The sequence below is a fragment of the Heptranchias perlo genome, chromosome 4, assembly GCF_035084215.1.
Source record: "Heptranchias perlo isolate sHepPer1 chromosome 4, sHepPer1.hap1, whole genome shotgun sequence".
Taxonomy (NCBI): Eukaryota; Metazoa; Chordata; class Chondrichthyes; order Hexanchiformes; family Hexanchidae; genus Heptranchias; species Heptranchias perlo.
The window spans coordinates 67,613,206-67,634,051 of NC_090328.1; the positions used below are offsets into that span (position 1 = coordinate 67,613,206).

Below are 20,846 nucleotides of genomic sequence, written 5' to 3' on the forward strand. Positions count from 1 at the left end.
TTCATTCCCCCTCTCCTCCTCTTCCTTTCTGCCTCCTCTTCATTCCCTCTCCCCTTTCCCCCTCCCCTCTCCTTCATTCACCCTCGCCTCTCCTCCCTCTTCATTCCCTTCCCCCACTCAGCTTTATTCCCCCCACCCCTCTTCATTCCCCCCCACCCCTCTTCATTCCCCCTCCTCATCCTCTTCATTCCCCCTCCTCATCCTCTTCATTCCCCCTCCTCATCCTCTTCATTCCCCTCTACCCCTCCTCTTCATTCCACTCCTCTTTTCCCCTCCTCATCCTCTTCATTCCCCCCTCCCTCTCTTCTTGGAGGATTGGACTGATGTAATTCCCACGTGGTTTTTGTTTGCAAAAGGTTGCGTCGTGACCTGAAAGTCATTTCCTGTCTCTGTGCAGACCTTCAGTTAGTTCACTGCAGCTGGCTATAGTTTTTGTATGGCTTGTAACATCTGGTAGTTGATTGGCTGATCGTAGCCTGCAGTGCTCAGTCAATCAGATGGTGGGCCAGTCACAAATTACCTCATTGGGAGTGGCAAGGGTATAAATGCAATCCCAAAGAACTAGTTAGTTAGTAGTTGGGATTTTCTTTAGTCCTCTGAGGCTGTAGTTTGTTGCTGATAGGGTTTAACTAAGCTGTTGGTAAGTTCTATTTTTAATGTTACAGCTCAGTTTTAATTTAATTTGATTTGTGCCTAGCACTATTAAGGAGTGACAGGCTGGAAGGATGTAGACTTTTGATGTACAAATTTTTATTTGTGACTATATGCATTATTTTACTGAAGCAAGCTTACAGCTAATTCTTGTGTAAACTGGACTGTTTCAAGTATCTGTAATATGCTGCATTTCTGTATGTCCATTTGATTTGGATTTGAAGTTTATTCTAGTGAAGTAAATCACTGGTTGTTTGAAATCTTAGGAAAAACTAGATTGTGTGATGCAGAGCATCATAACAATAACTGGGGGGGGGGAAATGAGGAATCTTGTGTGACAAGATTATTGGCAAGAGGAATTGTCTAGTACAACATTAACCCCTGCTGATCTGAAGTTTTTTTCTATTAATTAGCTGTATGGATGGGATAATAGTGTGCATTTTAATTTTTAGGTCTTCTGATTTTTGTATTTCATTTGGGACTTTTTAAAAAAAAACTACTTTAAGTGTTGTACTAAAAGGAGCTGATGTGTATCCTCATCTCTTCTCCACCAACCCCTCCAATGGTATTTTATTCAGTTGTCTAAATATGCCTGGTAGTTGAAACAGAACATACCTTCAATGAGGTGGAGTTGGTACAAAGAAGATGGCATGCTCTCTGCACCAACTGAGGAAAGCTACTGTGAATCTCATACTAAATATGGAATGTTTCTGTTGAGCTAGGTTTTTTAATCAAGTTTAATCTTCAATTTTGTAATTTTTTTGGGGGAAGTGGAATAGCCATTTGGTTTAACCCTAAATCTGAAAGCTCTCTAATCTCCAATTTCCCCCTGTTCCACCCCACTCTAATTTAAATGCATTTTCTTTTTAAAAAAAAAGTTAAATACCTATTGACTTTCTTATTTCCAAGCAGAAATAGCTTAATGTTTATACTGTATGATTGCTTAATGCCATAAGATTTTAAATGTTGTTGCATTGTCTTCCAAGTGACACACCATCCTGACTTGGCCATGTATTGCTGTTCCTTCATTGTCACTGGGTCAAAATCCTGGAATTCTCTACCCAACAGTAGGCCTTCACCACATCCAGTAGTTCAAGGAGGCTGATTATCACCTTCTCAAGGGCAACTAGGGGTGGGCAATAAAAGCTGGCCTTGCCAGTGATACCCACATCCTGAGTGATTCATTTTTAAAAATGACCTAGATTTTAAAACTTATTTCAGTCTACCTTTCCATTATCTTTAATATCCAAAAATTGGAAACAGTCTAGAATGTTAATGCATTTGTCTGTGCAGAGTATAATAGTGCATTGGCTATTACTGGACTAGTAATCCAGATAATAAGTTCAAATCCCACCTTGGGCAGTTTGAGAATTTGATTTTTTTTAAAATAAAGCTGGTATATGTATGTCCATTTTTAGGGAAGGAAATCTGCTCTCCTTACCTGGTCTGACCTATGACTAGTCCCACACCTTTTTTGTGGTTGATTCTTAACTGTCCACTTACTAGCCTTTGAAGTGGCCTTGCCAGCTACTTGGTTTTATCAAACCACTACAGTTCAAGAAAGGCTCACCAGCACTTCTCTGGGCAACTAGGATTGGGCAATAAATGCTGGTTTTGCCAGCTATACCTAAATCCTGAGTGATTATTTTAAAAATAAATGAAATTCCTCTGTCCACTATACCTGTAGTGGTATTAATATGACTTAAACATTATCTGCTAATGCTTCCATTAAAATGGTAGACAGAAAAATTCATGTTATGAATACTTAACTTCAAGGCATGATATGCTAATCTAATATCTATGCATTAAGTCTGAAGGGTTAAGAGGAATATCAATACATAGGTGATTGATGCATGTTAAAACAACTAAGTTATTCTGATTCAATTGCTCCTTGTTTGGCTTTAGTCTAGACATTCCTATTTTTGAATGGGCTTTCTGTAAATTCTAAAATGTAAACCAAACATTTTTTTTAAAAAGTAATCCCTTCCTGCAGAATCTCAGCAGCATATCCTCATCTGGTGTATATAATGAATGTAGGCAATTCCAAAAAAGACAATCAGCTACAACAGGTTTGCAATCTATAGGTTTTGCTGCATTTTTTTACATTGTTCCTAGCAGGCTCTGAAATCTGACCCTCAGAATTTAGGTGTGCCACTTCAATAATGAAGTAACGTGACTTGAGTGCATTACATTTATTATCTGAGTAGAATGGGCATGTATTAATTATCTATTTAAAACTGTAAATAGAGGTCTACAGCTACAATTCAAATTCCTAATCAAGGTGGTATCCTGTTATAAATTTAAACCCAACAATTTGCATTGATAGACTCCATTAACAATTACTGATATGAACAGATTAACTTGAGCACTGCAGTGGTGTCTTTCATGGACATATCCAATGCTTTTGTATTTTTACTTTATAAAGGCATTTTTTTTTTGCCTGGCTGTGCATCCTGTAAGATATCTTGCCAATTCTAAACCAGGAGAATGCTATAAATGTTTACTGCTGCAAATGTTTTGTCACTGTGCAGCATGAGATGGTTGTTCCAGGGATGGCATCAATGTCCCTTTAATTTTTTTGGTGGTATGGTATATTGTGTAGTGTTAATTAGCAATAGCAGCATAGCTATTGGTCAAATGTTTTTTGTGATCCTTGAATCTTTCACATGATTCAGAATAAAGAATGTTACAGCACAGATGAACCATTTGGCCTGTCAAGTCTGTTTATCCTTTTCTCATGAGTCATTTATAAATTTTTTTACTGCTAATTTTTTTTAAAAGAAAAAACAGGGTTTTTTAGATTCGAGTTTTAGTGATGACAATGGCTCAAATTCCCCCCCCCCCCCCCCCCCATGACTTTGGAACAGTGCTAAAACTAAAAGCAAACAAGGGACTTAATTACATTAATAAAACAATTTTATTTTGAGACACTCAACTTGCTTTTCATGAGGGGGACTACAGTTGTCTTCACTCCTGGACAAGAAATGAGATGTATTGTGTACAAAGAATGTGCACTTGAGTGAGATAATGGAGGGTGCCCATAAGAATGTACTCCAGCAAAAGTCACTGCCTTCAGGAGAGGATGAGGGATGAAGTAACTTTTAAGCAGGTTAATAAATTTACTTAATTGTAGCAATGAGCCTATTAGCTAATGAAGAAGCCAATTAAACCTGCTCAAACAATTAAGGGACATTGTTTTTATAAATCCAAACTCTTTTTGGTGAAAATGTCACTGACAACTGAGCATCACCAAGGCTTTGTCCAGTGCCCAAAAGTTCAGATCTATATTGTTACAATGTATCTGTTTTGGACAGCTTGAGAGGATCTGATTTAAATCTTTTTTCTCAACAGAGAAGCACCATACAAAATGGCATTGAATCTGGTCAGTGCATTGCTGCAGCAAGCTGAGTACAGATCTAATGTAAGATTTATACTTTGCAGAATTACTTTTTGCACATAAGATACTAGAAGCTGTCATATTAGGTCAAATTATGTTTGCTCATCAGTAATGGCAAGATTTCTACATATGGTTCACTGGGGGTTTGTGGGGTGACCTTTGGAGCCATGGGGGGGGGGGGGTAAATAGGTGCCAAAAATAACATTTTAGGAGTCTTATTATCTCCTGCTTCCAGTACCTGGTATGTACAATTTTTTAAAAAAATAAGTTGTGTGGTCTTTATATTTCCCTAAACATGCAAAAGCTGCAACAGCATTAAAATTCCTCACTTCAGGGTGAGGGCCATGAAGTGATTTCCTCAAGGGCTGCTCCCCACAAACCTGCCATAAAGTGATGCCACCTGCATCTTAAAGAAATTCCTTCACAGCCTCTTTGAACACTTTACATTGGGCCAGATTTTGCTGTAAAAATAGTGAGGCTAATAGCACTCACCTGTTAATATGCAAATTGGACAGTAATGTACAGCAACCACACATGCACAGTTAAACACAAGTTGCTCTGAGACCCTGCTCCTTACAAAGCTGTGAAAACAGCATCTTGCTGTCTGGCTCCCACATGAAGTTTCTGTACTTGCCTCAGACTAAACATGCAAAAAAAAGTTAGGGCTTGTCTAGTCTGATGTAAGTACCATTTTAATGGCATGGTAAGTCTTAATTACTGCCAAACACTCTCTCTAGCACTGGATATTAACTTTTACAAGTGTAGAGTCTCATTTCTTCAGGTATTAATTGTTGGATATTAAATGTTTTTCTGTCTCTTAATCCAATCTTTATTTTGCTCACTGTATCTGATTTGACATTGAATTTACTATTCTAACTTACACTGCTTATTAACAATTCTTCAATCTGATTGGTTAAGGATACAGGTTCCAGATACCCTGTAGGGGGCACCATGCCATTTGGCACTCCCATTGATAGCCACTTCCTATGCAAAAATCCATAATCTATGGGCAAGTGCAAGTCTAATGACTGGCTAGTGTTATTCATTTGCTGCTCACAGCAAAATCCAGCCCAGTAGTATAGCTTTTCCTATTCTAACCAAGTTCTAGTTGGTTGTTTTTAATTGCCAACCTGAAAATTAGATATTTGCTTTTTTTTTATCTGAAGGCTAAATGATTGGCTGGTATGTTACAAATCATAAATGAATGGTAATCAAATGTCACATTAGCTGATAAGTAAAAATAAAACCAAAATATTGAAAAACTCTGGGTGAGACTTTGACTTCGTGTATTCTTTTGGACTTTGATCTCTTCCATCCTAAATTGCACCTCTAAGTCTAATCACTGCTTGGAGCAGCCACTAGAGAAGGGGGAAGGAAAAAAGAAGGCCTTCTGTTACCTGACTCCCTTTTTAATCTGAGGGGGCCAGAGTTCAAGGCCTACCTCCAATTTTTTTGCACTTGTGTCTGACAACCTTAAGTGAAATGAGGTGGGAGGGCTGGAAATGACTCCCCACATCATTATTATGCCTGCACTTTGCCTGTGATTGTGATAGCTGTGCTGCACTTGTAGCAAAGCCCTGGATATCCCAGGGGAATGTAAAATGGGAAAGACTAGTGATGCCAGATCCCTGCCCCTTTTCCTTAGTTCTGTTTCCTGGCTGTACTGGCCAGGAAAATGGGCCACAGGGAGACTTATTTTTTCTTCCCATTCTTTTTTTTTCTGGCTTACATTTCCCCTGTATCCTTTGCTGCACATCTTGGAATTGTCCCTGATGTCCTTCTTGCTTCTCTAACTTTGTGGTTGTGCCACTATTATATCTAATAACTGCCACACATTTCAAAATCTCATCCACACCATAAATTAACCTTTACAAGCTACTATTCATGTAAAGGGATAAACAATGGAGTGAATCTGGTATATCTAATTATTCCCTATAACTCTATCTTCCTAGAACAGATTTCAGACCAACTAAGATATACAAACCTAACCATCTGCTTTAAGTAACTATTGCTCTGCTTGGTGAGCTGAAGACATCTTAAATATTAATCTTGCCAAAAAAAAGCTGTACCATGTAGGTACAGCAATTTTATTTAGATTTTAATTTTTTGTATATAGACATTCAGTCCAATTATGGACAAAACTAGATGTTATCCTGATCCTAAAACACTTGACTTTCTTTCTACTCCCTTCCCCCACCCTGCCTTTAGTCCCCTTCCACCAGTGGACCAACAGTTACTCCATTTCCTAACTTTGATGCAAGTGCAGATGCTGTTGCATTAAACAAGGCAATCAATGCCAAAGGTGAGCAGGAAATTTTATCTCTTCTGGGGTGGGTTTAATTAATAAACAATGTAGTTTGAAGTTTAAGCAAAAATCAAGTGTTATTATTGGTGCCATGAGTTGGTCTGGTTGTAGTTTGACTGCTATTGTGGTTTTGGATATTCAGTGGTCATGTGTATCTTCTGTTTAGTGGAGTAGCTTTTATACATTAAGTCTAATCAGTTTTGAACTGCAATATTTAAGTACAGAAATGTTTAACTGGAAATTTAGGGAAATGGTACATAGTTACAGGGACAGCTGCAGTAGTTCATGGAGCCACTCGAAGTGTTTGCATTTAACTTTTTTTCCAAAACCCTGCTGGTGGTGTGGGGCCTTGGTATTATAGGGCCAAAATTTCAATCGGCCAGTTAGAAAGAGCTTCCTGCTCCCACCCCCCCCAAAATAGATGCACCATATCATGTATTGAGCTATAATCAGAAGGTCTCCGGTTCAATTCTTGGCATATGCTGACTACCTGATTTTGTAGCCAGGCCAATGGTCAGTCACTGCATTTGGGCTGTCTGTTATCTTCCCTGCCCCCCAGGACAATCAGTTGATCCCTGATGCAAGTGTGCAAGCATAATTATTGGGTGAGGACAAGATTGAGACTGGTTTCTACCATTAACTTATTTTCCAACCCACTAATTGACACTGATGCTCTGTTCAGGCTCATGAATTGGCGACTTGAGGTATCTCTCGTCCCACTTTTATGTGTCTGCCCTTATGGAAAAATTCTGTTATTTACAATGGCATTTTCAAACTCTCAACTGATCTATGCTTGGCCCACTCCTATTTCTCATCTACATGCTGCCACTTGGGCAACATCATCCAAAAACACCAGGTTCTACATATATGCTGACAACACCCAGTTCTACCTCCCCTACTATCTCAAACCCCTCTATTGCTTTTGTACTGTCAAACTGCTTGTCTGACATCCAGTCTGAAATTTCCTCTATGTAAACATTGGGATGACTGAAGCCATTGTCTTCAGTTTCTGGAACAAATTCTGTTCCCTAGCCACTGATTCCATCCCCCTTGGCCACTGTCTCTGGCTGAAAGTCTGTTTGCAACCTCAGGATCAAATAGGATGCTGAGTTGAGCACCTGACCCCATATCCTCTACCACCATAAAGTCTGCTTACTTCCACCCTGAAGATTCTGTCTCTGCCCCTGCCTCAGCCCATCTACTGCTGAAGCCCTCATCCATGCCTCCAAATTAAACTATTCCAATGCTCTCCCAGCCAACTGCCCATCTTTCACCCTCCATAAACTTAAGCTCATCCAAAGCTCTGCTGGCCATATACTAACTGTCCATTCACCCATCACCCCTGCTTACTGACTTGCATTGTTTCTGGCCCAGCAATGCCTTTTTTCAAAAAATTCTCATTCTGGTGTTCCAATGCCTCAATCTCTGATCTCCCTTTGGACTTCCCCTCTCCTAACTGTGCCTCCTTAAACACTCCAGACTTAAGCACAGATTGACACTCCAGTGCTGCACTGTTGGAGGAGCTGTCTTTTGGATGAAATGTTGAACCAAGGCCCTGTCTGCCCCCTCAGATGGACATAAAGATCCCATGGCACTATTTGAAGAACAGGAGGAGTATCACTTGCATTTTGTACAAATTTATGTCTGGATAGCTGTGTAATTGACTTCTAAACACAAGTTCACATTTTTATTAAGTTATTTAATTGTGATCTGTCTGTGGAATGCTGATCTAATGTTTGTTAATCCTAATAGCTATGGATGGTTTGTTTATCCCAATTTTAACAGGTGTAGATGAAGAATCAATCATTCACATTTTGACAACACGGACCAATTGGCAGCGACAACAAATAGCGCAGGATTATCAACAGAGTGCAGGAAAGGTCAGTTACTGATTCTGTGGTGCAATTTCCTTCAATCTACAGTTGGAAATGCTTAATAAGCTGGTCTTATGTTTGGAGAAGGTAACTCATAAAACTATAGATAAAATTCTTGATTCCTAATGTGAACATAACATAGAGGACATTAACTAACTATTTTAAATTTATGGTGAAGATTTTTTTTAAAAATGCATTTGTTTGAGTACTTTCATTTCTCTGTCAGCAACTGAAAGATGTCTTGAAGAGCAAACTGTCTAGTAAACTGGAGACTGTGGTCCTCGACCTGCTGCAAACTCCAGCCCAGTTTGATGCAAATCAGCTGTATTATGCTACAAAGGTAATCATGTTTATACAACTATTGCTAATCAAAGTATTTGATACTTTTATGATACACTAACAATAAATGGTATTTTCTGCATTCATGTTTCCTGCCCCTATGTAGAGAGAGAAAGGGAAGAATAAAAGCTTGAACATAGATAACACTAGATTACCTTCTAATATAGTACACATAACTCAGTTGTTGAAGCAGTAAATAGCATAGGCTGGAATTTGCTGGAAAAATGTGAACTAAACATGTTAATGTACAAATTGGCCAGCAAGTTCAGGGGATTGAAACACTGAGTTGCAAATCTCCAGAACTTGCTGGTTGATTTGTCAATCCACTGTTTGCACAAACAGCATCTTGCCCTTGCCCTCCCTGTTTTAAGAACTTGCAGGATTTGCACATTAATTGACCATTAAACTTGCCATAGGAAGTTAAGTCTTGTAATTGAGTGTAAGTATCAATGGCTGTTAATGACAATCAATCTCTGGCCCAGAAAATGAACAATTTAAAGTGGCGTCTCATTCCTTCAGGTAGTGTAAGTTAGATTTAAGTGAAATATTTGTTTTCCATTGGCTCTCAATCCAATCTTTCTACCCCACCCCTTCGTACATGATTTGACTCTAATGCACCCTCCTTCTGTCCATCCTGTTGATCCTTAACTATCTCAACAAATGAGATTTTTCACTCCATGTGCAATGCCACAAGAGATCAACTAAATGTGGACTTCAGGTTAAAGAACAGGAGATAATCCGACCAGGGTGTCCAACTGTAATTCAGTTTGCCTTTAGCCATGCATTATATAATCAACTTTCAGCTGTTGGCAGTATCGGCACTACAGACTAGAGTGCTACAATGTCACCCCTGGCAGGAAGGTGTAGTCACAGGTTGACTAGTTTAAATGGGCAGTTCCCATATAAATAGATATGGGGATTTATAATGGAAAAAGTTGACACAAGCAGTGTGTAGATGTAGGATTTTTTCTTATGATCAGTCAAGCCTGCTTTTCTGCCAGACCATACACAAACTACCATATCACTCCAATTCTGCAACTGTATTCTACATTAATATTCTGACCCAAAAAGGAATTGAGCAGAATTCCAGAATATTTCTGTCTCTACTTCAACCCTAGGATCTGCTGCCTAGTAGAATCTTAAAATCATAGAAAATAGGAGCAAGAGTAGGCCATTAGGCCCTTCGGGCCTGCTCCGCCATTCAAAATGATCATCTAACTCAGTACCCTGTTCCTGCTTTTTCCCCATATCCCTTTAGCATTAAGAAATATCTATCTCCTTGAATACATCGAATGACTTGGCCTCCACTGCCTTCTGTGGTAGAGAATTCCACAGGTTCACCACCAAGTGAAGAAATTTCTCAACCTCCATTCTAAATGGCATACCCCATATCCTGAGACTGTGACCCCTGGTTATGGATTCCCCATCTATCAGGAACATCCTCCCTGCATCTAGTCTGTCTAGTCCTGTTAGAATTTTATGTTTCTATGAGATCACCTCTCATTCTTCTAAACTCTAGTGAATATAGGCCTAGTCGACCCAATCTCTCCTCGTACGTCAGTCCTGCCATCCCAGGAATCAGTCTGGTAAACCTTCGTTGTACTCCCTCCATGGCAAGAACATCCTTCCTCAGATAGAGACCAAAACTGCACACAATACTCCAGATGTGGTCTCTCCAAGGCCCTGTACAACTGCAGTAAGACATCCCTGTTCCTTTACTCAAATCCTTTTGCCGTGAACACCAACATACCATTCACCTTCCTAACTGCTTGCTGCACCTGAGTGCTCGCTTTCAGCGACTGGTGTACAAGGACACCCAGGTCTTGTTGCACCTCCCCTTTTCCCAATCTATCACCATTCAGATAATCTGCCTTTCTGTTTTTACAACCAAAGTGGATAACCTCACATTTATCCACATTATACTGCATCTGTCATGTTCTTGCCCACTCACCCAACTTGTCTAAATCACATTGGAGCCTCTTTGCATCCTCCTCACAGCTCACATTCCATCTCAGCTTTGTGTCATCTGCAAACTTGGAAATGTTACATTTAGTTCCCTTATCCAAATCATTGATATATTGTGAATAGCTGGAGCCCAAGCACTGATCCCTGTGATACCCCACTAGTCATGCCTGCCACCTGGAAAAAGACCTGTGTATTCCTACTGTTTCCTGTCTGTCAACCAGTTCTCAATCCATGCCAGTATATTCCCCCAATCCCATGTGCTTTAATTTTGCACACTAACCTCTTGTGTGGGACCTTATCAAAAGCCTTCTGAAAATCCAAGTACACCACATCCACTAGTTCTCCTCTATCCTACTAGTTATCTCCTCAAAACTCCAGTAGATTTGTCAAGCCTGAGTTCCCTTTCATAAACCCATGTTGACTTTGTCCAATCCCATTAATGCCCTCCAAGGGTTCTGTTATTGCATGTTTTATAATAGACTCTAGCATTTTCCTCACTACGGATGTTAGGCTAACTGGTCTGTAATTCCCTGTTTTTTCTCTCCCTTTTTTAAATAGTGGGGTTACATTTGCCACCCTCCAATCTGTAGGAACTGTTCCAGAGTCTATAGAATTTTGGAAGATGACCACCAATGCATCCACAATTTCCAGGGCCACTTCCTTTAGTACTCTGGGATGTAGATTATCAGGCCCTGGGGATTTGTCAGCCTTTAGCCCCATTAATTTCCATAGCACCTTTTTTACTATACTGGTTTCCTTCAGTTCCTCCCTCTCTAGACCCTTGGTTCCCTAACATTTCCAGGAGGTTATTTGTGACTTTGTCTTCCTTTGTGAAGACAGAATATGTGTTTAATTGTTCTGCCATTTCTTTGTTCCCCATTACAATTTCCCCCTTTCTGACTGTAAGGGACCTACATTTGTGTTCACAAATCTTTTCCTCTTTCTATATTTATAGAAACTTTCAGTTTTGTATGTTCCCTGTTAGTTTAGACTCATACTTGGGGGTTTTTCCCCTCCTTAATCAATCTTTGTCTTTATTTGCTGAATTCTAAACTGCTCCCAATCCTCAGGCTTGCTGCTTTTCTGGCAAAGTTTGCAGATGATACAAAGATGGGAGGGAAAGTAGTGAGGAGGACATAAAAAACCTACAAGGGGATATAGACAGGCTGGGTGAGTGGGCGGAGATTTGGCAGATGCAATACAATGTTGGAAAATGTGAGGTTATGCACTTTAGCAGGAAATAACTTGCTCTCCGATTTTATCTCAATGGCGAGAAACTGGAAAGTACTGCAGTACAAAGGGATCTGGGGGTCCTAGTACAAGAAAATCAAAAGGTTAGTATGCAGGTGCAGCAGGTGATAAAGAAGGCCAACAGAATGTTGGCTTTTATTGCTAGGGGGATAGAATATTAAAAACAGGGAGGTATTGCTGCAGTTATATAAGGTATTAGTGAGACTGCACCTGGAATACTGCATACAGTTTTGGTGTCCATACTTAAGAAAAGACATACTTGCTCTCGAGGCAGTACAAAGAAGGTTCACTCGGTTAATCCCGGGGATGAGGGGGTGGACATATGAGGAGAGGTTGAGTAGATTGGGACTCTACTCATTGGAGCTCAGAAGAATAAGAGGCGATCTTATTGAAACATATAAGATTGTGAAGGGGCTTGATCGGGTGGATGCGGTAAGGATGTTCCCAAGGATGGGTGAAACTAGAACGAGGGGGTATAATCTTAGAATAAGGGGCTGCTCTTTCAAAACTGAGATGAGGAGAAACTTCTTCACTCAGAGGGTGGTAGGTCTGTGGAATTTGCTGCCCCAGGAAGCTGTGGAAGCTACATTAAATAAATTTAAAACAGAAATAGACAGTTTTCTCGAAGTAAAGGGAATTGGGGGTTACGGGGAGCGGGCAGGAAATTGGACATGATTTGAGGTTAGGACCAGATCAGCCATGATCTTATTGAATGGCGGAGCAGGCTCGAGGGGCTGATTGGCCTACTCCTGCTCCTATTTCTTATGTTCTTATGTAATTTTGTGTCTCCTCTTTGGATCTAATATTATCCCTAATTTCTTTTGTAAGCCACTGTTGAGCCACCTTTCCTGTTTTATTTTTGCACCAGACAGGAATGAATAATTGTTGTAATTCTTGCACACGTTCTTTAACTATTAGCCATTGCCTATCCACTGTCATCCCTTTCAGTAAAGTTCCCCAATCTATCATAGCCAACTTGCACCTCATACTTTCTGAATTCCTTTATTTAGATTCAGAATGCTAGTTTTGGATTCAACTACTTCACTCCATCTTAATGTAGAATTCATGTTATGGTCACTCTTCCCTAAGGGACCCTGCACAACAAGATTGTTAATTAATCCTTTCTCATTGCACAATACCTAGTCTAGGATCACCAGTTCTCAAGTTGGTTCCTCAACATATTGGTCTAGAAAGCCATCACATACACACTACAGGAATTCCTCCCCCCCCCCCCCCCCCCCCACACACACAGTATTGCGAATTTGGTTTGACCAATCTATGTAAATTAGTCACCATGATTATAGTTGTACCCTTCTTGCATGCATCTCTAATTTCCTGTTTAATGCCCTCCCTTACATCTCCAACTATTTGGGGGGCCTATAGACAACCCCCACCAATGTTTTCTGCCCCTTGGTGTTTCTTAGCTCCACCATACAGATTCCACATTGTGATTTTTTTTTTCCAAGCCAATATCCTTCCTCACTATTGCATTGATTTCCTCCTTTACTAACAATGCTGCCCCACCTCCTTTTTGCATGTCCTTCCTAAATATTGAATACCCCTGGATGTTCAGTTCCCATCCTTGGTCACCCTGCAGCCATGTCTCTATAATCACAACTATAATCATACCCATTAATATCTATCTGCACTGTTAATTCATCTACCTATTGAAAATGCTCTGTGCATTAAGACACAATGCCTTTAGACTTGTCTTTTTTAAGATTGCTTGTCATCTTAGTTGTATTTTGCACTATGACCCTATTTGTTTTTGCCCTTGTTTTCTCTGCCTTCCACTATTGCTTCTTCCCTTTCTGTCTTGTTTCTATACTTATTCCCCCTCCCCTGTCTCCCTGCTCAACTACCCATTCCCTCTGCCATTCTAGTTTAAACCTCCTTTCCCCCCCCCCCCCCCCCCCAACCAACAGCACTAACAAACACCCCCGCAAGGACATCAGTCCCGGTCCTGCTCGGGTGAACCCAACCCATTTGTACAGGTCCCACTTCCCCAGAACTAGTATCCAAAGTGGTATCTGTTTGAGGGAGATGGCCCCAGCAGACTCCTGCTCTACCTGCCTCGTCCTTTTACTCTGACTGGTGGTCACCCATTTCCTTTCTGCCTGTGTAATCTTCACCTGCAGTGTGACCACCTCACTGAACGTGCTATCCACGATAGTCTCAGCATCACAGATGCTCCGGTGAATCCACCTGCAGCTCCAGCTCTGAAATATGGTTAGCCAGTAGCTGGACACACTTCCTGCACACATGGTCACCAGGGACACTGGTAGTGTCCATGACTTCCCACATTGTACAGGAAGAGCATATCACAAGTGAGCTGTGCTGCCATGACTTGCCTTAGCTTTACCCTGCATTCACCTGACTCTCCTGTGATGTTGACAGTAGTTTTCTCTTGTTGCAGGTCTGCTGCTGCTTTTATCCCTGCTCTGTCTTCTGCTGCTCAGGTCACTGCCACTCTGCAGAAAAAGTTAGGAAAAGCAAGGCAAAGCAGCACCTCCTTCCCTCCCCCCCCCCCCCCCCGCCCAACTTCACCAAACTCTCAGCTGTTCACTGTGCTCCATTGCACTCAGTGTATTGGTAGGGCTATTGTCTCATGGCATTAACTGACTCAGTTTTTGTATTTCCAACCACCAAACTGTCCAAATTCTTCTGCAGTAATGAACTATAGTGTACTTGCATTTCTACAATCACTGAAATCTGAATTGAACACTTGATCTGTAGGCCCCAACTTTCTGCAACCAAACATAGTGAACAGATTAAAACCAATAACATGCTTCTAACAAATTTTAGAAGCAGATATTTCCATTGTATGAATGGCCTCCAGATGAACAGTTAACTGAATACCCATTGCTGGCAGGGGGGGTTGGTGGAAAGAGAAACAAGGCTATTTATATAGTTACTCTTTAATGTAGTGAAATACCCCAAGGTGCTACTTGGGAGCATAACCAGACTAAAATGGATAAGGAGGGGTTAAGTCATGGAGGGATTTGAAGACCAGGATGAGAATCTTAATTTAGGTGTTTGGGAGCTAATGTAATTTGTCAAGCATAGGTGTAATGGGTGAACAGGACTTCCTACCAGTTAGGATAATGGCAGCAGAGTTTTGAATGAGCTGAAGTTTGAGTGTGAAAGATGGCTCTCCAGACAAGAGAATATGGGCATAGTCAAGTCTGAAGGTAACCAAATTATGGATGAGTGTTTCAGTAGCAGAAAGGCTGAGGTAGGTGGTCTTTGATGGTGAGGATATGGGTCAGAAGCTCAGCTGGGGGGCAAATAGGACAAGTTGCAAACTGTCTAGTTCAGACTGAGACAGTAGCTAGGGAGAGGGATTGAATTGCACAGTGACTATATTGTACTCTGGTTTCCAATTTGATAGATTCCTTCTTTCAACTCAGCTGCATAATTTTAATTCAGACTAATATGTAATAAAGGTTATTGATTTTCAATTTGTATATTGAAAGGGTTTAGGTACTGATGAAGACTGTCTGATAGAAATACTGGTATCTAGGAGCAACAAAGAGATAAAGGAGATTATTAAAGCTTACAAAGAAGGTAATGTATTCATGATCTCTAATAATCTACTATGGGATTGTGGAAAAGCACATGGGTCACCACTCAATAGATCACTAAATACATCCAACTTTATTCTATAATTTTATTCTTAGAGTTCAACTGTGGCCTGGAGGAACAGATCAAGTCTGATACATCTGGGGGATTCCAGAAAGCTTTAATTGCACTACTTAAGGTACAGCAGTTTACTAACACTGAACTATTCAAAAGACTTAACATTAATGCTACTGATTCACTTTGCCAGGTATGTAAGTGAAGCATGCTAAACACAGCAGTGACTGCTTATGGGGAATATTGTCCTTTATTTTGTCCCTACCAAAAAGATTGGTACAAAGACAAGTACATTGACCTAAAAATCCATTTCTAGTGCCTTGATCCAATCCTAAAAGCAGAAAGGCAAATGAACAAAAATTCTTAAGGGTGTTTTTAGGACTGATAGTCAGGTTCAAGCTCAATTTTCATATACATCCTCCCAGTTTCTCCAGTTAGCTGCATGAATTGGCCAAGTTTTGAAACTTGGCAGAACACGAACAAAAGCAGTGGAAGATTTACAGGTCATGGGGGCTGAGTTTGAGACATAACTCCTGAATTGACATAATTGAGTACTACATGTAATGTCCATTCTGGCATAGGGAAGCTTTATAATTTGACATTAACTTGTCTCTATTGTTAACTTGAATCTGTATCAAATAATTTGATTATTTCAGGCCAGCAATGCTTGATATTTAGTGAATGGTCTTTAGCAGTAACAGACCAGTGCAATGTGAAGGGTTAGGAGAAAGTGAAGTTTAGCCTGTGTACAGGAGTGATTGGGGTACAAGTACTGAGCTTCAATTTTACTGTTGAAACTGGGCTACTTTATTTGTGATTTGAGCCAATAAGGGGTTAATTTGATTAGGGTAGCCTGATTAGCTGATCTTTGGCTACTTGTTTTTCCTGTGGCAGTTGGCACTATTGTGTAAGTTGATGTATAAATTTGAGATTAGCAACAAACAGCCAGACACTGCATCAACAGGAATGCAGTGATGCAGTTGGCCTAAAATTTATACTTTGGTTAATCACTTGATGGGAGGATCTGGATCTTGTGTATCTGGGATGGTCACATGGGAAATAACTGCTTGAGGCAAGCAGATGATGCATGACAATTCATACTTCAGGAGGTAGTCAACCCTTAGACAGACTGGGGAAGTAAGTGACCTCTCCTAGGTAGGAAGAAGATACAGGAGTCCATGCTGGAATCCCTGAATGCTGAATTGATAAAGTATTAACCTGTTGCTATGATGACTCAGAAGGCAACCACTAGCAAAATCAGACCACCATGGAGAAAATGATTGCTAAAGGGGACAAACAAGGTGCAGAAACACAGTAATAGGGATCCCATAGTAGGGAATAGATGAGTGCTTTTGTAGCCACAATTAAGTCCCTAATGGTGTATTGCCTTCCAGGTGCCAGGGTGAAGGGTTATTACAAAATAGATCCAAGATTTTGGAGAACACAACCAGACATTATGGTTCTTCGAATCATAAATAGGAGTAGGCCACTTTGAGCCTGCTGTGCCTTTTAATAAGATCATGGCTGATCGTCTACCTCAACTCCACTTTCTCACTATCCCCATAATCCCTTGGTGTCCAAAAATCTATCACTCAATCTTGAATATATTTGAACATCCACAGTCCAATGGGGTAGTGCATTCCAAAGATTCATAACCCTCGGCAAATAAATTTTTCCTCATTTCAGTCTTAAGTCAATGACATGGGAAAGAGTAAAATTGAGCTTCAAAATGAAGGCTCCCTTGCCCTCTGTTCATGGTCTGATTCTGAAACCCAAATTCAGGTTAATTTCAGGATATCAATTCACCCATTTTGAATATTAGCCATTTTGTAGTTTGAAAACTAACTTTTGCATTCTGTACAATTGGATAAATTATTTTGCCTTTTTGAGGCATTGTCTGACTACAATCTTCCATATAAACAGGGATTTTTGTGTAAATCTAAAACGTATGCCTGAGATTAAGGCTGTTTTACAAAAATAAACATGAATAGTTGGTCCCCTGTGTGTTCACTCCAGGTATTTAGTATTACACAGCAAAGCCCAACATGCAACAATGACACTCAACCCTAAAGGTTTAAAGGAGAGAATGGTGTATACCAGTTGTTCCTGAGGAACAACAAAACCAATTATAAATGTGTCCTGATGCAAGTCAAGCAGCTCATTTCCTGCTTGGAGGGATGAGGAATGAAATTACTGCGTTGACTGCACAATTCTGCAGTTAACTGATTTGCATTGCACACAACCAGTGGGAATAACATTGGCTGTTAACACAACAGTGCTCCATGAAACAGATTCCAGAATAGGAAAAAAGACTTGCACTATATAGTGCTGGTCACAACCTGGGGAGAACATCCCTGCACTTCAAAACAGTGCTATGGGATCTTCTGTCTGGAACTGACCCAACAAGTCAATTACTAAATGGACTAGTTTTAGGCATGCAGAAAGTGGTTAGTCTTCAATTCAATACCTGGTGTTTGGAGTTAACCGATCTCAATTAGGGTGGCAGTAGACATTATACAATTGGAAAAGACAATGCAGCTAAAGTTCTTGCTTCTGATCACTATATTTAGTGACTGCTGGAAAGGATATGTGAATATCAGATGAGTGGACACTGGCTTGGCTGTCATGCCTCATATCAAATCTGGTAGCACTGATGCATAGGCTTAGCTATTGAAGGGTTGCTTGCATCATTGGAACTGATTTTTTTTCCCCCTCCATCTTTCCCCATCCCTAGCCTGAATTGCCACATTCAGGATGTTAAAAGGAAATGGGAAATTTAGTTTATAACAATGTATTCTTGGAAGATTTAAAAATAATCCTTGCCATAAATTTGTATCTTCACTTGAGCAATGCAGAAAATGTCAGTTGAAGTGAAAAATGTAATGCAGAAGCTGTATTTACTGAACTGTGGTGGTACCACTTTTTAAAACCACATCTAAACATGACTGGCACATATTAATCCTCTTGTCCATTACTAGGCATCCCGAGATGAAGGTTGTACAGTGGATTATGATCTTGCTGATGACGATGCAAGGGTGAGTTGATCACTTTCTCCAAACTCCTATGCATTCTCAGCCAAAAAAAACTATTTTAGCACATTTTGTATATTTAATCTAGGCTTTGTATGAAGCTGGTGAAAAAAGAAAAGGGACTGATGTTGATGCATTCATTAATATTCTCACAAGCAGAAACTTTCCACACTTGCAAAAAGGTAAGAGTTCACCAAATCTTCAATACTCTAAGTGAAGACTGCCATCTTGTAACACTTAACAAGGCTTGACTCAACTGCACAATCACTGATAGCTGAGTTCTATTAACACTTTCAATCTAAATTGATTAGATAACCTAATTCTTAACCCAAATTGTTATCAGTATATTAGATCTAGTTATTCAAGAGTCAACAGTAACAATTTGGGTGTGGCTATGACTCATAGTATGCAATCTTCAGTTAGAAGTGCTGTCATAGAATCATAGGTTACAACATGGAAACAGGCCCTTCGGCCCAACATGTCCATGTCGCCCAGTTTATACCACTAAGCTCGTCCCAATTGCCTGCACTTGGCCCATATCCCTCTATACCCATCTTACCCATGTAACTGTCCAAATGCTTTTTAAAAGACAAAATTGTACCCGCCTCTACTACTGCCTCTGGCAGCTCGTTCCAGACACTCACCACCCTTTGAGCGAAAAAATTGCCCCTCTGGACCCTTTTGTATCTCTCCCCACCTTAAATCTATGCCCCCTCGTTATAGACTCCCCTACCTTTGGGAAAAGATTTTGACTCTCTACCTTATCTATGCCCCTCATGATTTTATAGACTTCTATAAGATCACCCCTTAACCTCCGACTCTCCAGGGGGAAAAAAGTCCCAGTCTGTCTAACCTCTCCCTATAAGTCAAACCATCAAGTCCCGGTAGCATCCTAGTAAATCTTTTCTGCACTCTTTCTAGTTTAATAATATCCTTTCTATAATAGGGTGACCAGAACTGTACACAGTATTCAAAGTGTGGCCTTACTAATGTCTTGTACAACTTCAACAAGACATCCCAACTCCTGTATTCAATGTTCTGACCAATGAAACCAAGCATGCCGAATGCCTTCACCACCCTATCCACCTGTGACTCCCCTTTCAAGGAGCTATGAACCTGTACTCCTAGATCTTTGTTCTATAACTCTCCCCAACGCCCTACCATTAACGGAGTAGGTCCTGGCCCGATTCGATCTACCAAAATGCATCACCTCACATTTATCTAAATTAAACTCCATCTGCCATTCATCGGCCCAATTTATCAAGATGCCGTTGCAATCCTAGATAACCTTCTTCACTGTCCACAATGCCACCAATCTTTGTCATCTGCAAACTTACTAACCATGCCTCCTAAATTCTCATCCAAATCATTAATATAAATAACAAATAACAGCGGACCCAGCACCGATCCCTGAGGCACACCGCTGGACACAGGCCTCCAGTTTGAAAAACAACCCTCTACAACCACCTTCTGTCAAGCCAATTTTGTATCAATTGGCTACCTCACCTTGGATCCTGTGAGATTTAACCTTATGTAACAACCTACCATGCGGTACTTTGTCAAAGGCTTTGCTGAAGTCCATGTAGACCACGTCTACTGCACAGCCCTCATCTATCTTCTTGGTTACCCCTTCAAAAAATTCAAATTAATGAGACATGATTTTCCTCTCTCAAAACCATGCTGACTGTTCCTAATCAGTCCCTGCCTCTCCAAATGCCTGTAGCTCCTGTCTCAGAATACCCTCTAACAACTTACCCACTACAGATGTCAGGCTCACCAGTCTGTAGTTCCCAGGCTTTTCCCTGCCGCCCTTCACAAAGGCACAACATTTGCTACCCTCCAATCTTCAGGCACCTCACCTGTAGCTGTTGATGATTCAAATATCTCTGCTAGGGGACCCGCAATTTCCTCCCTAACCTCCCATAACGTCCTGGGATACATTTCATCAGGTCCCGGAGATTTATCTACCTTGATGCGCGTTAAGACTTCCAGCACCTCCCTCTCTGTAATATGTACACTCCTCAAGACATCACTATTTATTTCTCCAAGTTCCCTAACATCCATGCCTTTCTCAACTGTAAATACCGATGTGAAATATTCATTTAGGATCTCACCCATCTCTTGTGGTCCTGCACATAGATGACCTTGTTGATCCTTAGGAGGCCCTACTCTCTCCCTAGTTACTCTTTTGCCCTTTATGTATTTGTAGAAGCTCTTTGGATTCTCCTTTGCCTTATCTGCCAAAGCAATCAATTGATCCAGAAAAATAAATCATATCCTCTCAATTGAGAGTTTAAGTAGCTTCCTATCTTCAGACTTAACTAATTCTTTCTTTATCCAAACAATTTTGCACTATATTCTTCTATCCTTGTGTTTTGGAAACCTTGCCTTAGGAAAGA

The 20,846-nt window shown here is 40.5% G+C and overlaps 1 protein-coding gene across 1 annotated transcript in view; it reads left to right on the forward strand.

Moving 5' to 3' along the window:
• Positions 1-533: 533 nt before the first annotated feature.
• The window catches only part of anxa1a (annexin A1a), a 28,884-nt gene continuing 8,571 nt past the window's right edge, over positions 534-20,846 (forward strand). Inside the window, exons 1-9 of the mRNA XM_067983076.1 lie at positions 534-640; positions 4,003-4,072; positions 6,257-6,350; positions 8,139-8,233; positions 8,454-8,567; positions 15,259-15,349; positions 15,463-15,542; positions 18,397-18,453; positions 18,536-18,629. Coding sequence (XP_067839177.1) covers positions 4,019-4,072; positions 6,257-6,350; positions 8,139-8,233; positions 8,454-8,567; positions 15,259-15,349; positions 15,463-15,542; positions 18,397-18,453; positions 18,536-18,629 — 679 coding nt within the window. The 5' untranslated portion in view covers positions 534-640; positions 4,003-4,018. The remainder of the gene's footprint in view (positions 641-4,002; positions 4,073-6,256; positions 6,351-8,138; positions 8,234-8,453; positions 8,568-15,258; positions 15,350-15,462; positions 15,543-18,396; positions 18,454-18,535; positions 18,630-20,846) is intronic.